Source organism: Triturus cristatus, chromosome 12 (assembly GCF_964204655.1).
Source record: "Triturus cristatus chromosome 12, aTriCri1.1, whole genome shotgun sequence".
Taxonomy (NCBI): Eukaryota; Metazoa; Chordata; class Amphibia; order Caudata; family Salamandridae; genus Triturus; species Triturus cristatus.
In genome coordinates this window covers 775058892-775082443 of record NC_140595.1, presented here as the reverse complement: position 1 = coordinate 775082443, position 23552 = coordinate 775058892, and the positions used below count along the sequence as shown (strand labels likewise).

Sequence of the window (23552 nt, the reverse complement as noted above, 5' to 3'; positions counted from 1 at the left end):
AATCCACAGGCAGATGTATCCATCAGAAGCCTCTGCACAACTACCCCCAACCGCGACCTGCAACGGTAAGTTGAATCCTGACGCCAAAGGACACCCCTGTCCCCGGAGCTCCTGGGCCTTGGGGAGATCAACTTACAGATTTAACATTGGTTTGCATTCGGCGCCCGACACTGTGTTAGCACTCTGCACCCGACCATGTCTGTGCCGCTGGAGGTGCAAGTTTGGTGCTGCCTTGTGGCCCTCCTGTGCATACCCCCGAAGACTGGGTTACAAAACCATGCTACTTACCTGTAAGTAGTACCACTCCTATTACCCCCGTTCTCCATTGGATATCATTGGCACCAGATCTCAAGTTTGACATTTGCACCCGGCCACCCCAGTGCCGCTGGTGGTGCAGTTTTGTCACTTACCTGAACCTTACCTGTTACTGATTCTTTATCCAGAAACTCAATATTGTAAATCGTTTACTTACTTGCATATTGCTGATTGTGTCCCCTCCCATAGGATAACATTGTATTGTTGAAAAATGCAGTAAGTTTCCACTTTTCACATTGAAAGTCATTGATATTGCAAAACGTATTTACATACAACACAGTATCTTTGGCTCTATAAAATAAATATACTAAAAGTAATTTTTTTAACCAACTATTGGTCTCGGATTTAGTAATGGAGTGTGTGTAATAATTTCTTGCCTGTGTGTGTGTACAACAAATGCTTAGCACTGCCCTCTGATATGCCTAACTGCTCGCCCACACTACCATAAAAGAGAGCATTAGTATTCTATACTTGAGCCTCTGTAAAGCCTCTGGGGACACACTGGTCTCTGTGCACAATATACCTCAATTTGGTATAGTATATACAGAGCCAGCTTCCTACAGGCAGCACTTGCGGAACCGTTTCCCAAAGGGTGTGCGAGAAAAGGCCAAATAGGCATGCAATGTTCACTGACCTCAATGCAGGCTGGCAGAAAAAAACATCTCTTTCCGAAGTGTACCGTGGAACATTGAGGCTTGGACCACCGAGCTCTCAGGGGAAGGTAGTTGACTGAGAAAACTTGGATCACCCGGTGAAGGGCAATGGTGGCGTGCTATAGTCCTGTTCACAGGAGCCCCTGTGCTAGGCTTGGACCTTGAACCTACAAGTACATTCGTTAGTGCCTCATTAAACAGCAAAAGGGATTCAGATGAGGAATCCCCAGGCTGAAGCACTTCAGTCAAGAGATTAGTCTTGACTTGCATAGGGGACAGTTCCAGTCCAAGGACCTCTGCCACCCACTTAACCAACATAGCACAAGAAGCCCCCTCCTCTGTAGTCACAGTAGGTGGAGAGAGCAGACCACTGGCCTCCACAAGCTACTCATGCCAGTTTAATTCCTCACCAGGATTGTCTAACTGTTGTTCTAAAGGATCCAGAGACCCCTCTCACTCCTCTCCCATGCCTTGAAACTCTTCAAAATGTACAGGCAACACCCCGGAGGTTCTGGGCTCCATCGTCTTCGACCGACGCTGATCAGACTCTGAGTCATCAGGAATCCAAATGGAGCTTGCTCCGGCAGTGCTGGGACTGGTGCCAAGGAAGGTCGCATTGGCACGACCGGTGCCAATCTGGATCCATGAGACCTCACAGCACTGAGGCTGGAGCCGTCGGTGCGGAGCCTGATGGGGTCTCCTTCAACCCCGCGGGGCTCAATGGTGCACCAGAGCGGTCGGCCTGCTCAAATACATGGCCTTGTAAAACTCTCACTTGAGCGAGGGTTGCTCTGGCTTCCTGAAATGGAAGGAGTGGCACATTCAAACCTAGCTCCGGCGCCGCAGAAACATGCCTGGAATGTCAATGTTCCTCCCTCGTCTTGTCAATCCTCAAAGAATGAGGTGAAGTCGAACTCTATATAGACTTCTTCTTTTTCTTGTGCCTCTTCCCCGAGTGTCCAGAGGACCTCAAGTGCGACAAAGAGGTCTTGGGTCTCCTGGAGTGGTCCCGTGACCTCTCCTCCTTGATCTGGACCTCCGAGGAGTCGCGCTTGAAGACATCGATTGCCGGGCCCCATGGAGCTTTATGGACCGCTCCCTCAAGGCCTCCGGTGCCATGGCCCGGCAGTCTGAGCACAGCTTTGAGTCGTATTCATGCTCAAGATACTATAGGCACACAAGGTGCGAGTCGGTGACCGACATGGCATGGTGACAGGCACCACACGGCTTAAAACCTACTCTTCTAGAGATCATTCTTCAGACAATGAAAAATTCCTCAACAAAACGTTGAACATCTGTTGTCAAAAAGAGACAGAGGGGTAGCACTTCTGCGGATTAGCGCTAACTGGCACAGAAAAAAAATAACTGATATCCGCGCGGCTGGGTGGCTCCTACAAAGGTGACCACGATGTCACATCCGGTGCAGACGACTACATGCGAAGCTGAACTGAGCCACCCGATGGCGCGCAGGGGTACTGCTCACACAAATGTTTCCAAATCCAGTCTGAAGCCTGGGAAATTTAAAGGTAAGGAATCAGCAGCTAGAAGTCTCTGTCACATAAGCTGCTTTTTAATGCTGCTTTGTTTATGTATATATATTTAGTTTTAATCCTCATTTTTAATTGCAATATGCAGCTTGATTTTCTCCTTTTTGATTGCACTGTTGATGGATTTTATTGATTCGAAGTTAACAATAAATGAAAGTTTATGGCTTCATCCTGTTCGATAGGTTTGCGAAGTGGTGTCCCCACTAGCGGGCATCAAAAGTAAACAATCTCTGTGGTCAATGCACTGATATTGTCCTGAACCACACAGCCTGCAGTATTGCTGACACCTGGGCACCATATAGTAAATGTAAATGTGGCCAGTCAATTTCTCACTTGGTTGGTGCAAATTTCAGAAGGAAGGAGAAAACTCTGGAACAAACGTTTCAGAAATAGAACTACACCTCTCCATGAATCGAGGATTGGCAGCAACCATACAAGTATAATAGAAAAGGCGCCAGTGGTCCAATGCCATAGCTGAAACTTGCTGAATACAACATTCAATGTGCAAAGCTGGGCATACTGTGTCAGATCGAAGAAGTATGGTGGATGGTTGAGGAAGCGGGAAGTTTAACACATTTCAGAGGAATGGACATTAGGTAAAGTCACACCATGAGACAGGCCCTTTCCTGAACAGTTCAGGCTATGTTCTGCCTTACATTGGTGTTTGTCTAACATAGCTCAAGGTCTTCTATAGTAATACCTAAAGACTTAATGTAAACGCAGTATAAGAGATCCCCAAGAGAAGCTTGGACACATGTGTGCCTGAGGGCTGACTGGAGTCCATATTGAAGGCAGAGCCCCTGAAGTACAGAGTCTGCATCTTGGCTGCTGAAGGTACGACTAGAAACATCTACCTACTCATTTATACTGGACTAGAAAAATAATCTGTGTATTCCTATACACCTGTGAGCTGTTACATCTACCTGTATTGGACTGCACGGTTTTCTTCACCCAGCAGAGCAGGGTGCCAACTCTGATGACTGTGCCTTTACACTGAAACAGACACTAAAACAATACTGTACCATTACACTGAAATATATACTACAAAAATAAATGCACTTGGAATGAAGAGCTCAGGAGTGCTGACGTGGAAGATTTCCGATTCTTTAAACTTTGTTTACATATTAGTGTGCCAACTCAGAAAATCTTCAGCTACTCATTATAGTGTCCTGTTACAAAGCTTTTGTTCAGTAAACCAAGGCTCTGGTGTTAAGACCGCTCTGGAGGAAGGGGGACACCACATATCTGTGAAAACATTATCAATTAAAGTAGAGTTTCTTTAGTTTGAAAATAGTAAATATTTGTATAATTATCTATTGTCACGTGGCCCATGGGGACATGATCGTCTTTAATAAGTTAGAATGAGCTCAGCAGCCATTACGGGGCTTTGCGCATGTTGTTACATGGCTTTATTTTTCCAAAGACTTTGTTCGTACCTTTCACAAGAGAACTGGCTACTGTGGGCATTCTCTGCACGTTCCTGGCATTTGGTCTGAACATTGTCAGCAAGGTCAATAAACAAAGGCCCTTGTTATTTTGTTCTGGTCAGGCCGTAGCATCTAGACAAAACATGCCAATGCAGCTGTTGTTTGGAACTTGTACTTTAGTATTATGGTGATATGTGCATAGGGAGGATGGACCTTTCCACTCGAGCAACGGCAGCCACTACTGCATTGGGACGGGGTGTACCCCTGCAAGGCATCTGTCAGGCAGCTACGTGGGCCTTGCCGCACACGTTTACAAAACATTATTGCCTGGACAGCCAAGTCCGGAGAGACGGCTTCTCTGGCTGTTCTGTTCTCCAGGACTTTTTTTTTTTTTTTTGCAGTTTTATGTAGCGCGAACTTGACCCGAATCCAATCAGGTATCAGAGCGCTTTAGAAAGCACCAGTTATGTTACATGAGGACACACATTCATTTTTTGTTAGGCACGGGGAGATTAAGTGATTTGCCCAGAATCACAGGATGTTCAACGTCATTACCGAGACTCGAACCCAGTTCCCCAGGTCAGAAGTCGAGCGCCCTAGCTGTTAAGCCAACTCCTCTCCCCTTTCTGGTGTGATCTTGGTTCGCAGACCCACCACCGGGGTTGGTGTTGCTGGGTTATGTATTCTAAGGTAAGGAATCTATCACTACGTGTTTCTTTGAGATGAACAAGTTACTTACCTTCGGTAACGATGTATCTGTAAGAAACATTACTAGTGATAGATTCCTTAACGCCCCACCCATCCTCCCCGTTCTGCGAACTGATTTCTAGGGTTAAGGTCATCCCTTTCAGGGCCCTAGTTTCAAGGCACCAGTGGTCAGTATCTTGCATGGCTCTGCGTTCCAGGCGCGGAAAGTCGTGCATAGAACTGACGACAGCGCGCGGGTGGCATCTAAGTACTGCACGCGACGTCATCCCGGTGATCACGATGCAGATGCCGGACGCGAGCCGAACGACGCCACCTACCGACACGCAGGGGTACTGCTGATGAAAACTTTCCGGATCCAGCCTGATGCCTGGGGGTAATTCTAAGGTAAGAAATCTATCACTACGTGTTTCTTTCAGATATAAATATTTTAAACTGTTTCCCGTCTCTGTGAGATCTTATTGTGAACAGATACAAAAGTGCGAGGGAAAGGGTGTGTCTTGCAACCGCGAGTCCTGAGAGATTCGGGATTGTTGTGTTCTAGGGTGTCTAATCACTAGTTTATCTTTGAGTGAGTAGGAGAGCAAGTGAAACACTATAGCTAGTCTGTTCTGGGCTCATGGGTACTAAGGCGGTAGGATGACTCAGTCCCTACGCGCTACGGTCCCATAAGCCTACCCATAGTTCTGTTCTTGGGAAGAATCCCTGCAACACTATGGTGTGATATCATCAGAAAGAAAATGTTACTTTCCAGTAAGAACAGTTTTCTGCATTACTGTCTTTCATATATTCACATTCTTTAATTATTTCACAACGTCAGCCAGGGAACCCAGTATAGTCAATGTTAACACAGCAGTATTCCAGTACAGCAAATTACATTGAAAATCACTGTATACTACTAGTGGCTCATCCTCCTCATTTTGTGACCTACACTCTGTGCAATCATTTAGAGGAGCTCAGAGCTCCAACCCTCCTCAGCAGGACCAACCGTCAGATTTTCGCCCCTCGCCTTGGGAAAGTGCTAGTAGCCCTCATGAATGGGGAGGAGGGTGAGTGCATGTAGATCTATAAGAGACACCAATGCTGAAGAACAAATGAATACATACTTGTAGTCCCTGATTCTGCAGCACAGGCATCTTCATTAAAGTCATACATTTTATATAATTTACTATTGTGTTCAGGGACTTCGGAAAACTTTCTATCCAGTATAAGGGACTACAGCAGGTTGAAGAGTATAGCATGAGCAAATGCAGAGAATTACTGTTGGAGACAGAGTCTGTAAGATGATTGAAGGGCAGGTCCTCTGGGCTCTGGGGGGTTGCTGGTTGCTGGAAATACCGGGGTTTTGCTGTTGTCAGATCGGAGTCGGGTCAGGCCAGTAGGGCTGTGGCCAAAGCAGTTGGTGTCCTCTTCTTCCTGTGGAAGCATGGCTCTTCGGTCCTTCTTCTTTCTTCTTAAATCTGAGGAGGCAAGGTTCAGCGTCGCCCCTAAATACTAAATTTAGGAGCGTTTACAGGGGTGTGCAGGTTGGGACAAATGGGTCCCTTCCTTGAGGTAAGTACACCCCCTAACATGCCACACTCCAGTGGGAGGGGAGCATGAGCCTCTTCTAAATTGGTTGGGTCCCCTCATCTCCAAGACGGAGGGGACTGAGATGTGTGCTTCACCTCTCCTCTCCCATCCGAGGGGTGGGGTTGGCAAAGGTGGGCATACCTCTCCTCCTAGCTCGGTTTTCCCGCCAATTCTCCCTCCCAAAGTGGGGGTCAGAACTGGTGGGAGCCAGTTGATGGGGGCAGCAAACGGTAGGGACAGCTTACAAAGGCAGCAGGCCTTTAAAGCTTCCCCTCTCTCGTGGACACTTCTGCCCAGGGTGGGCTTTGTGTCTGGACCCAGAGAGCAGAGGCTCTCTACCCAGGGGTCCAGAAACCTGTCTGGTGGTGGCAAATGGCCGGCAGCCATCAGGAACCACACCAGGAGTGGTCGTTTTTCACGGGGCGTCTCTAAGATGCCCTCTGTGTGCGTTTTACATTAAATCCCACACTGACATCAGTGTGGGTTTAATGTGCTGAGAAGTTTGACACCAAACTTCCCAGGTTTCAGTAAATCCATTATAGAGCTGGGGAATTCGTAATGATCAACTCGCAGATCATATACTCTTTTTGGCTTTACTGCACTTACAATGTTTAAGAGTGCTCATGCAACTGTCCCCTCCTCTATGGGCTACTGTGCCCTGCTAGAGGGGTGGCTTACCTAAGACACAGGCAGTGGATTGCAGGCATGGCATGCAGGGATGTGTGCCATGTCAACTCTTCACGTTTCTCTGCACCAAAACACACAGCTTGCAATGGCAGAGCTTGGGTGGTAAGGTACAGAGCCTCTAAGGGTGGCAAAATATGTGCTGCAGCCCTTAGAGGCTTTTCCTGGTCACAGAGCCCTGGGTACCCATGGTACCTTTTACTAGGGGCTTACCTGTGGCCAGAGAGGTGCCAAATGGGGGTACAAAGGTCCAGCTTAGGGAAAGATAGCAGGCCCTGGGAATCTGATTGGCAGGGACCCAGGGCACACCAAGTCAAAGTGCATCATGTGTCAGGCAAAACATGGTGGGTAACCATGCAAAAAGGGGCACTTTACTACAGGGTCCAACCTGACAGATTATTTAAATGAAATTGCAGCCGCACAGCAGAAAGAGCTTGCGCTGCATATACATTTCTTTGTGCATCAAGCTAACCAAGGCTTGTCTGACTTCTGTAGTTATCCAAATGTAACCATCCTGTTGCCTTAAGATCTGTTTCAACTGTAAACCCCAGTTGTTCCTGCAGGGTCTGCTTCCTCAAGTGTAGAATTAGGGGGCCTACATGAAGATAATCATTCCCAGTAAAACTCCGTATTTTCTGACTGTGGCATGTCTGATTGCTTTGATGTCCTAGACCAGATTTATTAATGTTGCCCCTTTTTCTTGGGACAGATAAGCCTTCAGGGTATCTGCACAGATGTTTGGCCCTAGAATGTTTTGAGAACATGAATATATAAAAGTTCCAATGCTGGAGAACCCCATATTTGACTCTAAGACTTTTATGCAGATATGTTGACGCCAACTAAACAAAACATCTGGCGCAACAGCACAGTGCAGAAGCAGTACAACTTCAACTTGGAGGGAGCTGAGAGTGGGGGAATCACATATCTCAAACTTACTTCAGTAATGCACCTCAATAAAAGGCATTCCACATATATGGGGTAAGACCAAAATAAAGTGTCTCCGCGGACTACAAGATTATGTTTTCAAAAGATGTGAGCACTGTAGTGGCAAAGACTTTTGTACAGAGTTATACATCTATTTGAACCAAATGTGGTAAAAACATACTATAGTCTAAATACCACACACCAAAAAAAAAAGACAATTCTAAATTTGAGAGGCAATGGTGGATCCTATGGAACAGTGATGCCATTTATTTATTTTATTCAGCGTTTTCTATAGCGCGAACCAGGCCCAGAGAATGGGTGTCAGAGTGCTTCACATTTCAACCACCTTTCAATATCAGTAGATATCCGATTCTTTCACGTTCCTAACATGTCAGTGTATACCATAACAGTGTCATATATTCATCCGTACCTAAAACAAACGTAGTGAAGAGTAGTATGCATCAATAGATTACATTCAAGATTGTTGTCTCGTGCCATTGTTTAATAATATTTTTGATGAACTAATCTTTCCAGTGAATTGAGAAAACATTCAAAAGATTTGTTACCAACTGTAATATGTTAGAAAATGCCATCCAGTACTTTTGGCTGGTAGGTTCTTTAACATTACTGTCAGGTGAACAAAACATTTGTTTAATGAGGCAAGGTACAGATCTAAACGGTGCTCCACAAACAGCATACTCTTCGAAGCTGGTCAGGTGTCTCTTGAGCTGAGAAAGTGGACTTGGTTACAATTACCCAATTAGACTAGGTTTTTTAACATTACTAACAAAGGTACCATGTTCTTATTTCCCATGGCATGATCTACAGGTAAAAACAGTCTCCTCAAAACCATATACACCCTAAAGCTCCAAAAAGGCAACATATAGTTGCACCTTTCTACTAAACTGTAATTAGTAATCTTAAATTGGTCAAGTGAGCTCAGAATGTTGTATATATTCAGAATCCACAGAGAAAGAAATTAGGGCAATAAAAAAAACCATGAGAACAAAAGCTATCATGCGCCACTGTGGTCGAAATTGGGGACCACTATATAAGTTCAAATGCTCTTTGATTAAGAGAGTAGGAACAATGAGCAAATCATGTATGGGTTTATACAGAAAGACCAAAGCCGTAAACAACGTTTACACATACACACAACCAGAACATATCCATAGAAACAGTTTCAACAAACAATGAAGGCCTTAAACATAAATCTCTTGTCAGAAGGACAGGTCACTTACTTAGGAGGGTACCGCCAACCCTTGGGCAACTTATCTTCAAAGGAGACCCAAGTCTTGGTCTTGGGGTCCACATAATATTCATAAACGGTGTCCTACAGAGAAAGGAAAACAAAATGGAGATGAGCACTTTTTTACATTTAATATATTCTGTCAAGTGTAAGATAGGAAGTTAACAACACTACATTTATGGGCTACATTAGTTGATGACATTGCACCAGTCAAAAAGAGGGGCAACACAAGGTTTCTGCAGATACAAGGGGTGTCAATTTTACTTCTAGTAATATGTCTTAATTTCCACTAATCACCCACCAACGTTGTGAATGCTTAGCTCTTACTTACAGTCTACATCTAAGAGCTAAGCAGTTGTTAAGAGTTAGGTAGTCACGGTGTTGATGGACTACAATTGGTGAAAAAAGTGATAACGAGAATAAAGTTTCCGTTACTGGCAGTAATTACTGTTATTGCACATAAAACACCAAATGGTCATAAACGCTATTGTCAGGAAAGTGAAGACTAAGTTGCTTATCTTTGGTAATGCTCTTCTAGTGGATACTCTATATGTAGGAAGTTGGCCTAGTATATGGTGCACACTTAAAGGAGTGATGCACCTTGCGCTAATCCAGGGGATCCTATGGTGATTTTAGTGGCCTTTGATAACCTTAGGCTCTCAAAGTGGTACCTGTGGAGAGAAGCACTCAAGCCTATCTTGAAGGCGTGTAAAGCAGCTTGTTTTACCATAATTAGTCAATAGTGTAGATTAGATGAAAAAGAACCACACAGTGTTTATAAAAATAAGTCTTTTTATTACACAACACAATCACTAACACATTGGTATATCTCCTAGCCGGAGATATCAATAATATACATGAAAACATTTAAAATAACTCAGGTAAGTAGCACAAATATACACTGGTACCCAGGGGAGACCAAACCATATACTAAACAAGCATTGAAAATGCAATAGGTCTCGGCCTCGTTTAAGTTAAAGCAATTCTGTTTGTAATTAGGTGGCTTTTTAGCTTTGCTTTTTGTAGTGGTTTTCAAACTTTCATGTACATAACATGCATATGTATGCATATATGTATATGTATATGTATGCATTTATATTTGTATTTATATAGATATGTAGACGTATATATATGTTTATATATGTATGTATGTAAATATATACACATACATATATATAAATGCATATGCATATATATACATATATATATATTTATGTGCATATGTGTGCGCGTAGAGAGGTAGAGGTAGAGAGAGGTAGAGGCAGAGAGAGGCAGAGGTAGAGAGGTAGAGGTAGAGAGGTAGAGAGTGATAGAGAATGGTAGAGAGTAGTAGAGAGGGATAGAGAGTCGTAGAGAGGGTTAGAGAGTGGTAGAGAGTGGTAGAGAGAGAGGCAGAGAGGGAGGTAGAGAGTAGAGAGTGAGTAGTAAAGAGTGAGCAGTAGAGAGTATAGAGTGAGCAGTAGAGAGTATTAGAGTGAGTAGTATAGAGTGTGTAGTAGAGAATGAGTCGTAGAGAGTAGTAGAGAGTAGTACAGTGAGTAGTAGAGAGTTAGTAGAGAGTTAGTAGAGAGTAGTAGAGAGTAGTAGAGTGAGTATTAGAGAGTGAGTAGTAGAGAGTGAGTAGAGAGTAGAGAGTAGTAGAGAGTATTAGAGAGTGAGTAGGAGAGAGTGAGTAGTAGAGAGTGGTAGAGAGGGGGTAGTAGAGAGTGAGTAGTTGAGAGTAGTACAGGGTGAGTAGTAGAGAGTGATTAGAGTAGAGAGTAGTAGAGAGTAGTATAGAGTAGTAGAGAGTGAGTAGAGAGTAGTAGAGTAGTAGAGAGTAGTAGAGAGTGAGTAGTTGAGAGTGAGTTGTAGAGAGTAGTAGAGTAGTACAGAGTAGTAGATAGAGAGTAGTAGAGACAGCGTAGTAGTGAATAGTAGAGAGTGAGAAGTAGAGAGTAGTAGAGAGTGAGTAGTAGTGAGTGAGTAGTAGAGAGAGAGTAGTAGAGAATATTAGAGAGTAGTAGGGAGTAGAAAGTAGTAGAGAGTGAGTAGTAGTGAGTGAGTAGTAGAGAGTAGTAGAGAGAGAGTAGTAGAGAGAGAGTAGTAGAGAATAGCAGAGAGTAGTAGAGAGTAGTAGAGAGTGAGTAGTAGGGAGTGAGTAGTAGAGAGTAGTAGATAGTAGTGACTCTCTCTCCCGCCTCTCAGTGGGTCACCATCTGTCCTGTGGTTTGCTGTGGCACCAGTAGTAGAGAGTAGTAGAGAGTGAGTAGAGAGTAGTAGAGTAGTAGAGAGTGAGTAGTAGAGAGTGAGTAGTAGAGTGTAGTAGAGAGTAGTAGAGAGTGAGTAGCAGAGTGAGTAGTAGAGAGTAGTAGAGAGTAGTAGAGAGTGAGTAGTAGAGAGTGAGTAGTAAAGAGTAGTAGAGTGAGTGGTAGAGAGTGAGTAGTAGAGAGTGGTAGAGAGTGAGTAGTAGAGAGTGAGTAGAGTGATTAGAGCAGGGGTCTCCAACCTTTTCTGAATTGAGAGCTACTTCAGCTCAAGTAAAGTCCTGTTGAGCTACTAGCAATTTTTATCACTGTAAAATATTTACAGCACCTGTAAACATTACACTATGACCACCCTAAGCAGGATTATCAGAGTGCCACCCAAGTATTCCAGGTGATAGTACCAGAAGAAATGCTAGGGAAACATTTATCAATATTAAATGCCCCCACCTGACTGATAAAGTAACATTCAAATTGCACATGCCTTGTGGCACAAAGGACATAACCACAGCAATAGGTCTCCTCAATTCAGCTTGACTTATCTTTCAAGTATCAACTTTAAATGTGTTTTGGAATTGCAACCTTTTGTCTTCATCAGCATATCAATTTCTGAAAAAACACAGATTTTTCTATCACCACTTTCCATTTTGGGCAAACAAACTAAATTTTCCTGAAGAAAACCCTTGTTTGAAAAAAATGCTTTTATAATACACGTTTTCATTTTTAGGACATAGTACCCAAACATTAGCTAGTCATTTTAAATGGGCACTCACCTGTATAAATGCCTCACATGGACAGACTGCTTTAAATGCTCAGGTATTAGAGTCATTATCCATGGCACCATAGCACTGAGGATGACTGTATAATGCCAATAATGCCCACCAGTATCAATTGTGTCAAGTCTGAACACCATAAAGACCAGGATGGCCACCATATTATTAGTCATGGTCATTATTATGCAAGGGGTAGCCACAATTATATCAGGGACACCTAAATATAGTGCAGTCATGCTCTTAATATGTCACTGATGGCTGACAGTATACCATAACTAGACAACGAATACCCAAAATAGTAAAGGATAGCCATAATTATGTCATTGGCACTATTATGCCATGAACTGACACAATTGTGCCACTGACAAAACCCATATGATGGGTGCTAACATACCAATTTGGTAATCCTTGATACCAGGTGTAGCTTACAGGAAGCAACAGTGTTTATAATGGACGCACACATAGATGAATGCAGATGAGGCTCTTCATTTTCTCTGCTCAGGATCATAGCTTTCCTCAGCCCTTGGCTGCTCATGCACCCAACTGAAACATTTTCACTCTGACTCCTGCAGTCCCACACTTTAGTGGGTCAGCACTGATTAATGTTATGTTATGTTATGTTATGTTATAATATTTCTAAAGCACAAGCTGTTACCCGAAGGTGTCCTGGCGCTATCTACAAAGAACCTCCCAAAGAGCTCACCAAAAAAGGCCACAGATTAAACATTAAACAGCCAGGTTTTTAAGGCTTTTCTGAAAGCCAAGAGATCCATACTTTTTCGAAGCAGAAAAGGGAGGGCGTTCCAAGCTTTGGCTGCCCCCACCCGAAAACTCCTGCCTCCCCAGCCGGCTTTTCTAAAGATTGGAACTGCTACCAATTTAGCTCCTAGAGAGCGTTGTGGCCTATTCGGAACATACCACTGAAACTGCTGCTTCAGATGTTCTGGACCGGTCTCGTTAAGAGCTTTAAAAACGGTACAGAGTGATTTAAACTGCACCCGTTTCTTAATAGGCAACCAGTGGAGTCTTCACCAGAAACAGAGGCAAATTTAGGCGTCCCTGTAAGCAGTTTAGCGGCCGAGTTCTGTAGAAGCTGGAGTCTATGCAACAGTCGCTCCTGAATGTTAAGGTAGAGGCTGTTACAATAATCCAGCCTTGTCATAGTTAATGCGGTCACTACTGTACGTTGATTTTCCTCTGGTAGATATTGTAAAATTTTCTTACATGTTCTCAGGGCAAATGTGGTAGCCGAAACAACTGAATTAACTTGGTCTTTGAGCTGAAGCCTATCGTCAATCAAGACTCCCAGGTTTTTTACTTTCCTGGAGGGGATTGGAAGTACGCCCAGTGAAACTGGCCACCAACTTGGGGTCCAAAACTTGGGAGCACTGCCAAACAGAATAACCTCCGTCTTACCCGAGTTAAGTTTTAAGCAGTTTTGGGACATCCATATACCCACTTCATCCATGCAATCATGAAATCGTAATTCTGTCCCCCTCTCTTGCCCTGGTAGCAGAGACACTACAATCTGAGTGTCATCTGCATACGATGTCAAAGGAAATCCAAATGACCTGATCAGGGGTGCAAGAGAGGAAACATATACATTAAAAAGTGTCGGACTAAGAGAAGAGCCCTGCGGAACCCCGCAGGGCAGTGAAAACAGTTTAGAACAGAATGTGCCAAGAGACACGGTTTGCTTTCTGTCCGAAAGGAAGGACTTCAAAAGTACCCATGCTTTGCCTTGGACTCCACATTCCCACAACCGGTCCATCAACAAATCATGATGGACCGTGTCGAAGGCCGTGGCCACTCTTCATTGATGGCCCACTGTTCACACACATGGTGAAATTGATAAAGCAGGGGACTACCACATGGCTAATCACCTTGGGGCATATGCATCAACATTAGCATTTGCGATTCCTTATTAGCGAAAAATAAGGAATCGCTAATAAGGAATAGCAAAAGGCTATGCATGTAGGAATCGCTATTCAAATAGCGATTCCTTAACATTCCTTATTACCGAATCGGTAATACCGAATCGGTAATAAGGAATACCTACCCATTCATTCCTATGGCCTTGGAGGCCCATAGGAATGAATGTAAAGCCATTCTGTATTAGCGATTCGGTATTACCGAATCGCTAATAGCTGGAGCACTTTCAAGGGTGCCAGGGTGTCAAAAGGACACCCTGTTGCACCCCTGAAAATGATATGTGCACATATGTTGCACACACACATGCTCTAAGGGCATGTGTGTGCGCAACATGACACTTTGAAAAATGCACAAAAGTGCATTTTTCACAGTTTTTGCAAATTACCATGCAGTTCATCTTCATGGTAATTTGCTCCCCTTATTAGCGAAATCGCTAATTTTTTAACTTTGATGCATTGCATTTAAGGAATCTCACTTTGGGATTCTATAAATGCAATCGCTATTTAAGGAATCGGTATTTAAGGAATCCCTATTTAAAGAATCGCTATTTAAGGATTCCTTAAATACCGATTTCTGCTTTTGGGTTGATGCATTGGGATTGGGTATTTTTTACTTAATACCGGGAGCTAATAAGGAATCGGTATTTTACCGACTGGATTTTGGCTTGATGCATAAGGGTGATAGTGACTTAGTCCGAGACTGGATAAAGGTGACCATGTGGCAGACTCAATAGGCCGACACAGTGTGTGTTTGATTGTTAATATGAGTCCCTGCCGTAGGCGGGTTGGCTAAAGATCTTCAGATGAGAAGTGCTGCCTTTTTCAATATGCTTAGAGTCTCTGCAAAGACTCTCTAAATGAGATACTGGGAGTGACTTAACCTCTGAGAGCTACTTTGAGGGTACTGGTGAGCTACCAGTAGCTCCCAAGCTACTCGTTGGAGACCCCTGGATTAGAGATTAGAGAGTTGTAGAGAGTGGTAGAGTGAGTAGTAGAGAGTGAGTAGTGGAGAGTGAGTAGAGTAGTGGAGAGTGAGTAGTAGAGAATGAGTAGTAAAGAGTAGTAGAGAGTGGTAGAGAGTGAGTAGTAAAGAGTAGTAGAGAGTAGTAGAGAGCGAGTAGAGTGATTAGAGAGTAGTAGAGAGTACTAGAGAGTGGTAGAGTGAGTAGTAGAGAGTGAGTAGTAGAGAGTGAGTAGGGAGTAGTGGAGAGTGAGTAGTAGAGAGTGAGTATAGAGAGTGAGTGGTAGAGTGAGTAGTAGAGAGTAGTAGAGAGTAGTAGAGTGAGTAGTAGAGAGTGAGTAGTAGAGAGTGAGTAGTAGAGAGTGAGTAGAGAGTGATTAGAGTAGAGAGTAGTAGAGAGTGAGTAGAGAGTCGTAGAGTAGTAAAAGTGGTAGAGAGTAGTAGAGAGTAGTAGAGAGTGAGTAGAGAGTAGTAGAGAGTGAGTAGTAGAGAGTGGTAGAGAGTGAGTAGTAGAGAGAGAGTAGTAGTGAGTGAGTAGTAGAGAGTAGTAGAGAGAGTAGTAGAGAGTGAGTAGTAGAGAGTGAGTAGTAGAGAGTGAGCAGTAGAGAGTGAGTAGAGAGTGATTAGAGTAGAGAGTAGTAGAGAGTGAGTAGAGAGTCGTAGAGAGTCGTAGAGTAGTAAAAGTGGTAGAGAGTAGTAGAGAGTGAGTAGTAGAGAGTGGTAGAGAGTGAGTAGTAGAGAGAGAGTAGTAGTGAGTGGGTAGTAGAGAGTAGTAGAGAGAGTAGTAGAGTAGTAGAGAGTGAGTAGAAGAGGGAGAGTAGTAGAGAGTGAGTAGTAGAGAGTGAGTAGTAGAGAGTAGTAGAGTGAGTAGTAGAGAGTAAGTAGAGAGTGATTAGAGTAGAGAGTAGTAGAGAGTGAGTAGAGAGTGAGTAGAGTAGCAGAGAGTAGTAGAGAGTGGTAGAGAGTAGCAGAGAGTGAGTAGTAGAGAGAGAGTAGTAGAGAGAGAGTAGAGGGAGTAGTAGAGAGTGAGTAGTTGAGTGGTAGAGAGTGACTAGTAAAGAGCAGTAGAGAGTAGTAGAGAGTGAGTAGAGTGATTAGAGATTAGAGAGTAGTAGCGAGTAGTAGAGAGTGGTAGAGTGAGTAGTAGAGAGTGAGTAGTAGAGAGTGAGTAGTGGAGAGTGAGGAGTGAGTAGTAGAGAGTGAGTGGTAGAGTGAGTAGTAAAGAGTAGTAGAGTGAGTAGTAGAGAGTGAGTAGAGAGTGATTAGAGTAGAGAGTAGTAGAGAGTAGTAGAGAGTGAGTAGAGAGTAGTAGAGAGTAAGTAGTAGAGAGTGAGTAGTAGAGAGAAGTAGAGAGTAGAAGAGAGTGAGTAGTGGAGAGTGAGTAGTAGAGAGAGAGTAGTAGAGTAGTACAGAGTAGAGAGTAGTAGAGAGTAGTAGAGAGTGAGTTGTAGAGAGTAGGAGAGTAGTACAGAGTAGTAGATAGAGAGTAGTAGAGACAGAGTAGTAGTGAACAGTAGAGAGTGAGTAGAGAGTAGTAGAGAGTGAGTAGTAGTGAGTGAGTAGTAGAGAGAGAGTAGTAGTGAGTGAGTAGTAGAGAGAGAGTAGTAGAGAATAGTAGAGAGTAGTAGAGAGTAGAGAGTAGTAGAGAGTAGTAGAGAGTAGTAGAGAGTGAGTAGAAGTGAGTGAGTAGTAGAGAGAGAGTAGTAGTGAGTGAGTAGTAGAGAGAGAGTAGTAGAGAATAGTAGAGAGTAGTAGAGAGTAACAGAGAGTAGTAGAGAGTGAGTAGTAGGGAGTGAGTAGTAGAGAGTAGTAGATAGTAGTGACTCTCTCTCCCGCCTCTCAGTGGGTAACCATCTGTCCTGTGGTTTGCTGTGGCACCAGTCGATGCATGCACAAACAGTGACTCGCTCTCGCCTCTCAGTTGGTCACCATCTCTCCTGTGGTGTTCTGTGGCACCAGTCGGTGCAGGCACGAGCAGTGACTCTCTCTTTTGCCTCTCAGTGGGTTTGCCATCTGTCCTGTGGTTTGCTGTGGCACCAGTTTGTGCAGACACGAGCAGTGACTCTCTTGTGCATCTGAGTGGGTTACCATCCTCCCTGTGGTTTGCTGTTGCACCAGTGGGTGTAGGCACGAGCAGTGACTCTTGGGCATCTGAGTAGGTCACCATCTCTCCTGTGGTTTGCTGTGGCACCAGACGGTGCAGGCACGAGCAGTGATGTCTCGCTCGCCTCTCTGGGTCACCATCTGTCTTTGATTTGCACCCTCTGCTCATTAGTGCGTCCACGTGCCCTGTGATTTAGTCTTGTGGCCTGGAGAGGCCGTCCTTCGTGTTTCTGTGTCTGCACGTCGGTGTGGGTGGTGGACTCCATGCTGTGCGCGTGTGGTATAGACTCTGGGCTCCCTCACTAACTGCAACCAGAAGCCATGCTCCTGATGTTACACAGACCAGGCATTGGGAGGGGGGAGGGGGAGCTATGTGTTGTGATCCTGCTCGTGCGAGACCTACCTCTCAAGCGACAACTGCGAAAGTGATTTTTATTTTGAAGGCCTGCATGTGAAGGGATGTGATGTGTGTTTGGAAAGCAGTTTTTCTTGGCTTGTATTACTTTAATAAAATACCAACGGCTTTGTGATATCGGGGACTTAAAACCTTCTATAACCAGATCTGAAAAGCTGGGATGGGGTGGACCTAACTGAAGCATTGCCTTGTCCTCCCTGTGCGCTCTGAGCTCCATGCCTGTTGTAAAGACATTTCTTATCTGCTTGTTAAATAAACAAGCAGATAAGAAAAGTCTTCACGGCACACGTAAAGCAGGAGACCGTGTCCGGAGGGGACGAACTAAAAAGCCAAAAGGAGGCACCCTGGGCACCTAATTTCCAATGGCGGCGCACCGTTTAACATAAACGGTGACACAAGCCAATGGGAATAAGGGGCAGGGCTTTAAACCCTTTTCTAAAACTGACTTGATCACTATAAGTCTCGAGGCAAGGAGCGCATGTGCGCTCCAACGCCAGCCAAGACCTAAAAAGTGGAATGTGAACTGCAGAGAAGAATGGCGCTTGGACTAAATGACTCAGAGGAGCTAGGAGAACCAGGAACTACCCAAGGTAAGTACCCAGGAACCCCAAGGAGGCTGTGTGCAGAGTGGAATCACAGCCACGTGCCTAATGGAAGTTTATGCAGTAGTCACGGTTGCAGTTTTAAAGAAGGACCCTTCCCATAGGACCCTGAAGAAAACCTTCGGAGGATGGAAGGTTGGAGAGCCACCCAACCCGTAGACGCCCCAGGAACCAGGGAAGCCAGTAGCATCTCTAAGAGCTACTCTTTGGTATGGTTGCTACCAGCTTAAGGTTCCTATATGCACCCAGGGTTCTAAGTTCCTGGAACCTAAGACCACTGTATCTAGAGGACTGAGCCCCACTGGAGTCACCAACTTGAGAAATGGTACTAGGTGTAGTGTGAATCGAATCAAATCTGGTATTTGTAAAGCGTAAACTACTCACCCCTAAGGGTCCCAAGGTGCCGGGGGCCGTCAGGGAGATTAAGCAAGCTATTGCCTAGAGTCCCATGGTGTTGAGCTAAGCTAAGCTGCCAACAGGGATCGAACCATGTGTCCTACGCTCCGAAGTCAGTCACGCGCTGGCCGCTGCGCCACACTATCTACCTAGTGTGGTGTAGTGCACCTATCTACCCTAGTGATCCTAAGCTTCCAAAGATTGGAGAAAGGGTTGTGCTACGACCCTTGACAACCAATCCAAAAAGTTCAGTAGAACTTACTTGATAAATTAGTTAATTATGGTTTTTCATGAAACCTTCACCTGATTAAGTGGTAACACAGTGCAGGCTTTAAACCCAACTGCTGCACACCGATGTAGGAGGCTGGCTTAGTATATGGTGCACACTTAAAGGAATAAGGCACCTTCCACTATGCCCTTTTCTGATGCATGAACCCATTTCCATTTGCAAATTAGGTAATTGCAATTTCTTGCGATTACCTAAATTGCTAATGCATTTAGGGAATCGCAATTTGCGATTCCCTAAAGGCCATTCAACAAGCTTTTTCTAAATGCAAACTGTGCAGGAAAGAATATAAGGGGCATATGTATGAAAGTTTAGGTTTTGCAATTCTCAAATAGCGAATTTTAGAGAATCGCTATTTGAGAATCTCAAAACGAGATGTATGTAGGATTTTCAAAATAGGTTGCGAATCCTACTTATTCCTTAATTGCGAATTGCAAATAGAGATTCGCAATTAAGGAATTCCTTCCGATTCATTTCCTATGGGCTAGGAGGCCCATAGGAATGAATGGGAAAAAATTCTCAATTTGCGATTCGCAATTAGAGAATCGCAAATTGAGAATGCAATTTCAAGGGTGCCAGGGTGTCAAAAGGACACCCTGTGCACCCCTGAAATATGTATGTGTGCACATGTGGCATGCATGCAAAAAAGTGAATTTTTCAAAGAAATCACAAATTACCACCAACTTGAAGTTGGTGGTAATTTGAGATTCCTTAAGGCCAAATTGCACTTTTTCTGTGCTTCTTACATTGCATTTAAGGAATTGCAATTTGCGATTCCTTAAATGCAATTGCAAAATAGGGAATCGCAAATTTTGCGATTGCTTATTTTGCGAGACTGTTTTTCTTTCATACATACCACTAAGCCCAATTGCGATCGCAAACGCTGAAATTCTGCGAATTTCGGTGTTTGCGATCGCAATTTGGAATGATACATATGGCCCTAAGTTACTTACCTGTAACTGCGGGTATTCAGTATTGGTATCTTTCATAGATTTACATGCCTGAATCATTTCCCCACCGTTGAGATGAGGGTTCCATGGGACTCCCATCCCGACGACGGGGAACGATTCAGGCATGTGAATCTATGAAAGATACCCTAATACTTGATAACCCATTGTTCTAACTTCCCCTGCTTGAGTTCAACTCAGCAGCAAGAAGGCAGAACAGTGTCTGTGGTCGGCAGCTGCACTAGCTTGCTGGGAGACCCTGAAAGGCTGTAACCGAAAGTACAGGGGGCTCCTATAAGGGGTCCCACAGTATAGGATCATACCTCCAACATTTAGAATCGGTGTTGAGGTATGATTCCAACATGTTTGATACCAAACATGACCAGGTTCGGTGCACTCATGATATAGTCAGACATCTCGTAATGTCTGATGTTATATATATATTAATAATGTATGGCTGACCGCACTTACAAAGCCTGAAGAATCGACTTTGTAGGGGTGTCCTGCTCATGCAAGGGCACCATTACACTTATAAGCAAGCACCCTGCCCTCAGGACTGAAGTGCCTTCCATAGGGGTGACTTATATATAGTAAGTGTAGTGACCTCAGATATAAGGAAACTTATCTGTTGTGGGAGGTGCAAGCACCCCCTCACACAGGCTGCAATGGCAGGCCTGTAGTCTGAGTTTCAGTTTACTCCCATGGGTGACACAATACATGCTGCAGCGCATGGGAGATATCTGGTGTACCCATGCCCTGGGTACCTTAGTACATATATCTGGGACTTATAAGGGTATACCAGTAGCCAATAGTGAAAGTACAAAAGGTCCTACCAAAGCCATTTTTTAGAGAGAGAGAGCAAAGATGCTTGGGTCTTGCTTAGCAGGAATATAGCAAGCTCAGTCAAAACACACTGACACTGGGACAAAAGTGGGGGTAACCATAAAGAACAAGTTACTTACCTTCGGTAACGCTTTTTCTGGTGGATACAGTATCTGCCTGTGGATTCCTCACCTTGTGAATATCCCCTGTGCCAGCAACATTTGGAAACTTTTGTAGCACTCCACGCCGATGAGGTCGAAGACGACGTTACAGAGACATGGCTCCGCTCGAGACTCCGCTGACGTCACCGGATCCATAAGAAGACCTCGTCGGCGTGATGATGCCAGTTCCGCTCTTTTTTCCGTGCCTTCGAAGCACACGGATGGACTGACAGCAATATATACACAGTATACACAGTACATAATATACAAAGCAACACACACAGTGTGGAGAATAAATAGGAAGGCAAAAGAGATAACACACTGCCTTTGACAGTAACAAATAAATTTTGAAACACCATCATGAGAATTGTAGGTATACAAGGGTGGACAACGGGGAGGCGGGTGGGTCAGTGAGGAATCCACAGGCAGATACTGTATCCACCAGAAAAAGTGTTACCGAAGGTAAGTAAGTTGTTCTTCTGATGGCTACTTCTGCCAGTGGATTCCTCACCTTGTGAAAAGATTCACACAGCAGTCCCACTCCCGGAGTCCATCTGGAAAGGGTGCGCTTGTGCACCGCTCTGCCTTTCCTGCAGCCAACAAAGCCCACGAAGAGCTGGTCGTCAACTCGAAAGTCCTTAGTCCTGTCAAGGTAGAAGCTCACCGCCCTCTTAGGGTCCAAGCGGTGAAGCTGCTCCTCCTCCTTCGAAGGTTGTGGGGGATAATAGAAGGTAGGGAGGGTAATGGATTGCCCCAGATGGAAAGGAGTTACCACCTTAGGCAGAAAAGCAGCCCTGGTCCTGAGTACTATTCTTTCAGCAAGAATGGTCAAGAACGGGGGTTTTGAACTCAGAGCCTGAAGCTCACTTACCCTCCTTGCCGAGGTAATAGCAATAAGAAAGACTGTTTTGAAAGACAACAGCCTCAAGGGACACTTGTGCAAGGGCTCGAAGGGAGAACCCATCAGGTAAGTTAAGACAAGATTTAAATCCCATTGAGGTACAATAAAAGGAGTAGGCGGAAACTTGTTTGTAAGGCCCTTAAGAAATCGTAAAACAATAGCCGATTTGAACATTGACTGCTGATCCGGCAAACAAAGGAAAGCCGACAAGGCCGAAAGATATCCCTTCACAGTGGCCACAGCAAAACCTTGCTGAGCAAGAGAAAGGGCAAACTGAAGAATGTTAGACAAATGAGCCCTCAAAGGGTCAATAGATTTCTCTCCGCACCAAAGAACAAATTTAGACCACCTATAGGAATAGATAGATTTGGTGGAATGACGTCTGGCAGACAATATTACATCTACCACATCTGGCGGGAGAGAAAAATAATTCAGGTTGCCCCGTTCAATCTCCAGGCATGAATGTGTAAGCTCTGGTGGTAGGAGTGTAGAACCTGCCCCTCCGACTGCGAGAGGAGGTCTGCCCTGAGAGGGAGACGGAGCGGAGGGCACGAGGAGAGGTGGAGAAGATCTGTGTACCACACCCTTCTTGGCCAATCCCGGGCGATAAATATGACTTGGGCCCGGTCTTGGCGAATCTTCCGCAGGAATCAAGGGTATGGGAGGAAACGCGTAAAGGAGTTGTGAGCTCCAACTTAACTGAAACGCGTCCCCCAATGCTCCCTGCAACGGATACTGGAGACTGCAGAATGATGGGCAGTGAGCGTTCTCGTGAGTGGCAAACAGGTCCACCTGAGGAGTTCCCCCACGCCCGAAAGACGTGACGAACCACCTATGGATGAAGCCTCCACTCGTGGTCGGCGGAGAACTGCTGACTGAGACTGTCTGCACGCACGTTCAGAACTCCGGCCAGATGATTTGCCATCAGACAAATCTGATGATCCTGAACCCAGGACCAGAGACGCAGAGCCTCTCTAAAGAGACAATGCGACCCCACTCCTCCCTGCTTGTTGACATACCACATCGCGGTAGTGTTGTCCGTCAGGACTTGAACCGATTGACCGCGAAGGGAAGGGAGGAAGGCCTTGAGCGCCAAACGTATAGCTCGTAATTCCAGAAGGTTGATGTGAAGCAACCTTTCCTCTGGAGACCAAAGACCCTTGATCTCCAGATCCCCCAGATGCGCAACCCACCCTAAAGTGGATGCATCCGTTATCACCGTGGCCACCGATGGAGGTAGATGGAAGGGTTTTCCTTGCAACAGATTGCCCTCCACACTCCACCAAGACAGATCCGCTGCAGCTTCTCTGGAGATCCTCACAGACTCCCTGAGATCTCCTTTGTGTTGATACCACTGACTGCGGAGGCACCACTGGAGAGCCCTCATGTGCCAGCGTGCATGGTTGACCAACAGAATGCAGGAAGCAAACAGACCGAGCAGACGAAGGACCTTCCGGACTGGAACAACTGCTCCATTGTAAAATAAGGGAATCATTTCCTGTATGTCGAGAATCCTTTGTGGAGGTGGGAATGCTCGACACACAGTAGGTCCAGTACCGCCCCTATGAACAGGTTGCGCTGAGAGGGCACCAGGTGAGATTTGGGCACGTTTATCGAGAAACCCAATTTGTACAACAGCTGGGTTGTAACTTGCAGATGATGAAGCACCTTCTCTGGCGACTCCGCTTTGATCAGTCAGTCGTCCAGATAGGGGAAAACCTGAATCCCCGACCTTCTGAGATGGGCTGCCACCACTGCCATCACCTTTGTGAAGACTCGAGGTGCAGTAGTAAGACCAAACGGGAGGACCGCAAACTGATAATGTTGCGACCCTACCGTAAACCGGAGATACTTCCTGTGCGACTTCAGGATGGGGATGTGGAAATACGCATCCTGCAAGTCGATCGACACCATCCAGTCCTCCTACAGCAGCGC

General features: G+C 45.0%; 1 protein-coding gene across 1 annotated transcript in view; it reads right to left on the bottom strand.

The window, feature by feature from the left end:
- The window catches only part of DNAH2 (dynein axonemal heavy chain 2), a 2945517-nt gene that overhangs the window by 1430518 nt on the left and 1491447 nt on the right, over nt 1-23552 (bottom strand). Inside the window, exon 48 of the mRNA XM_085638712.1 lies at nt 9069-9160. Within this exon, the coding sequence (XP_085494838.1) occupies nt 9069-9160 (92 nt within the window). The remainder of the gene's footprint in view (nt 1-9068; nt 9161-23552) is intronic.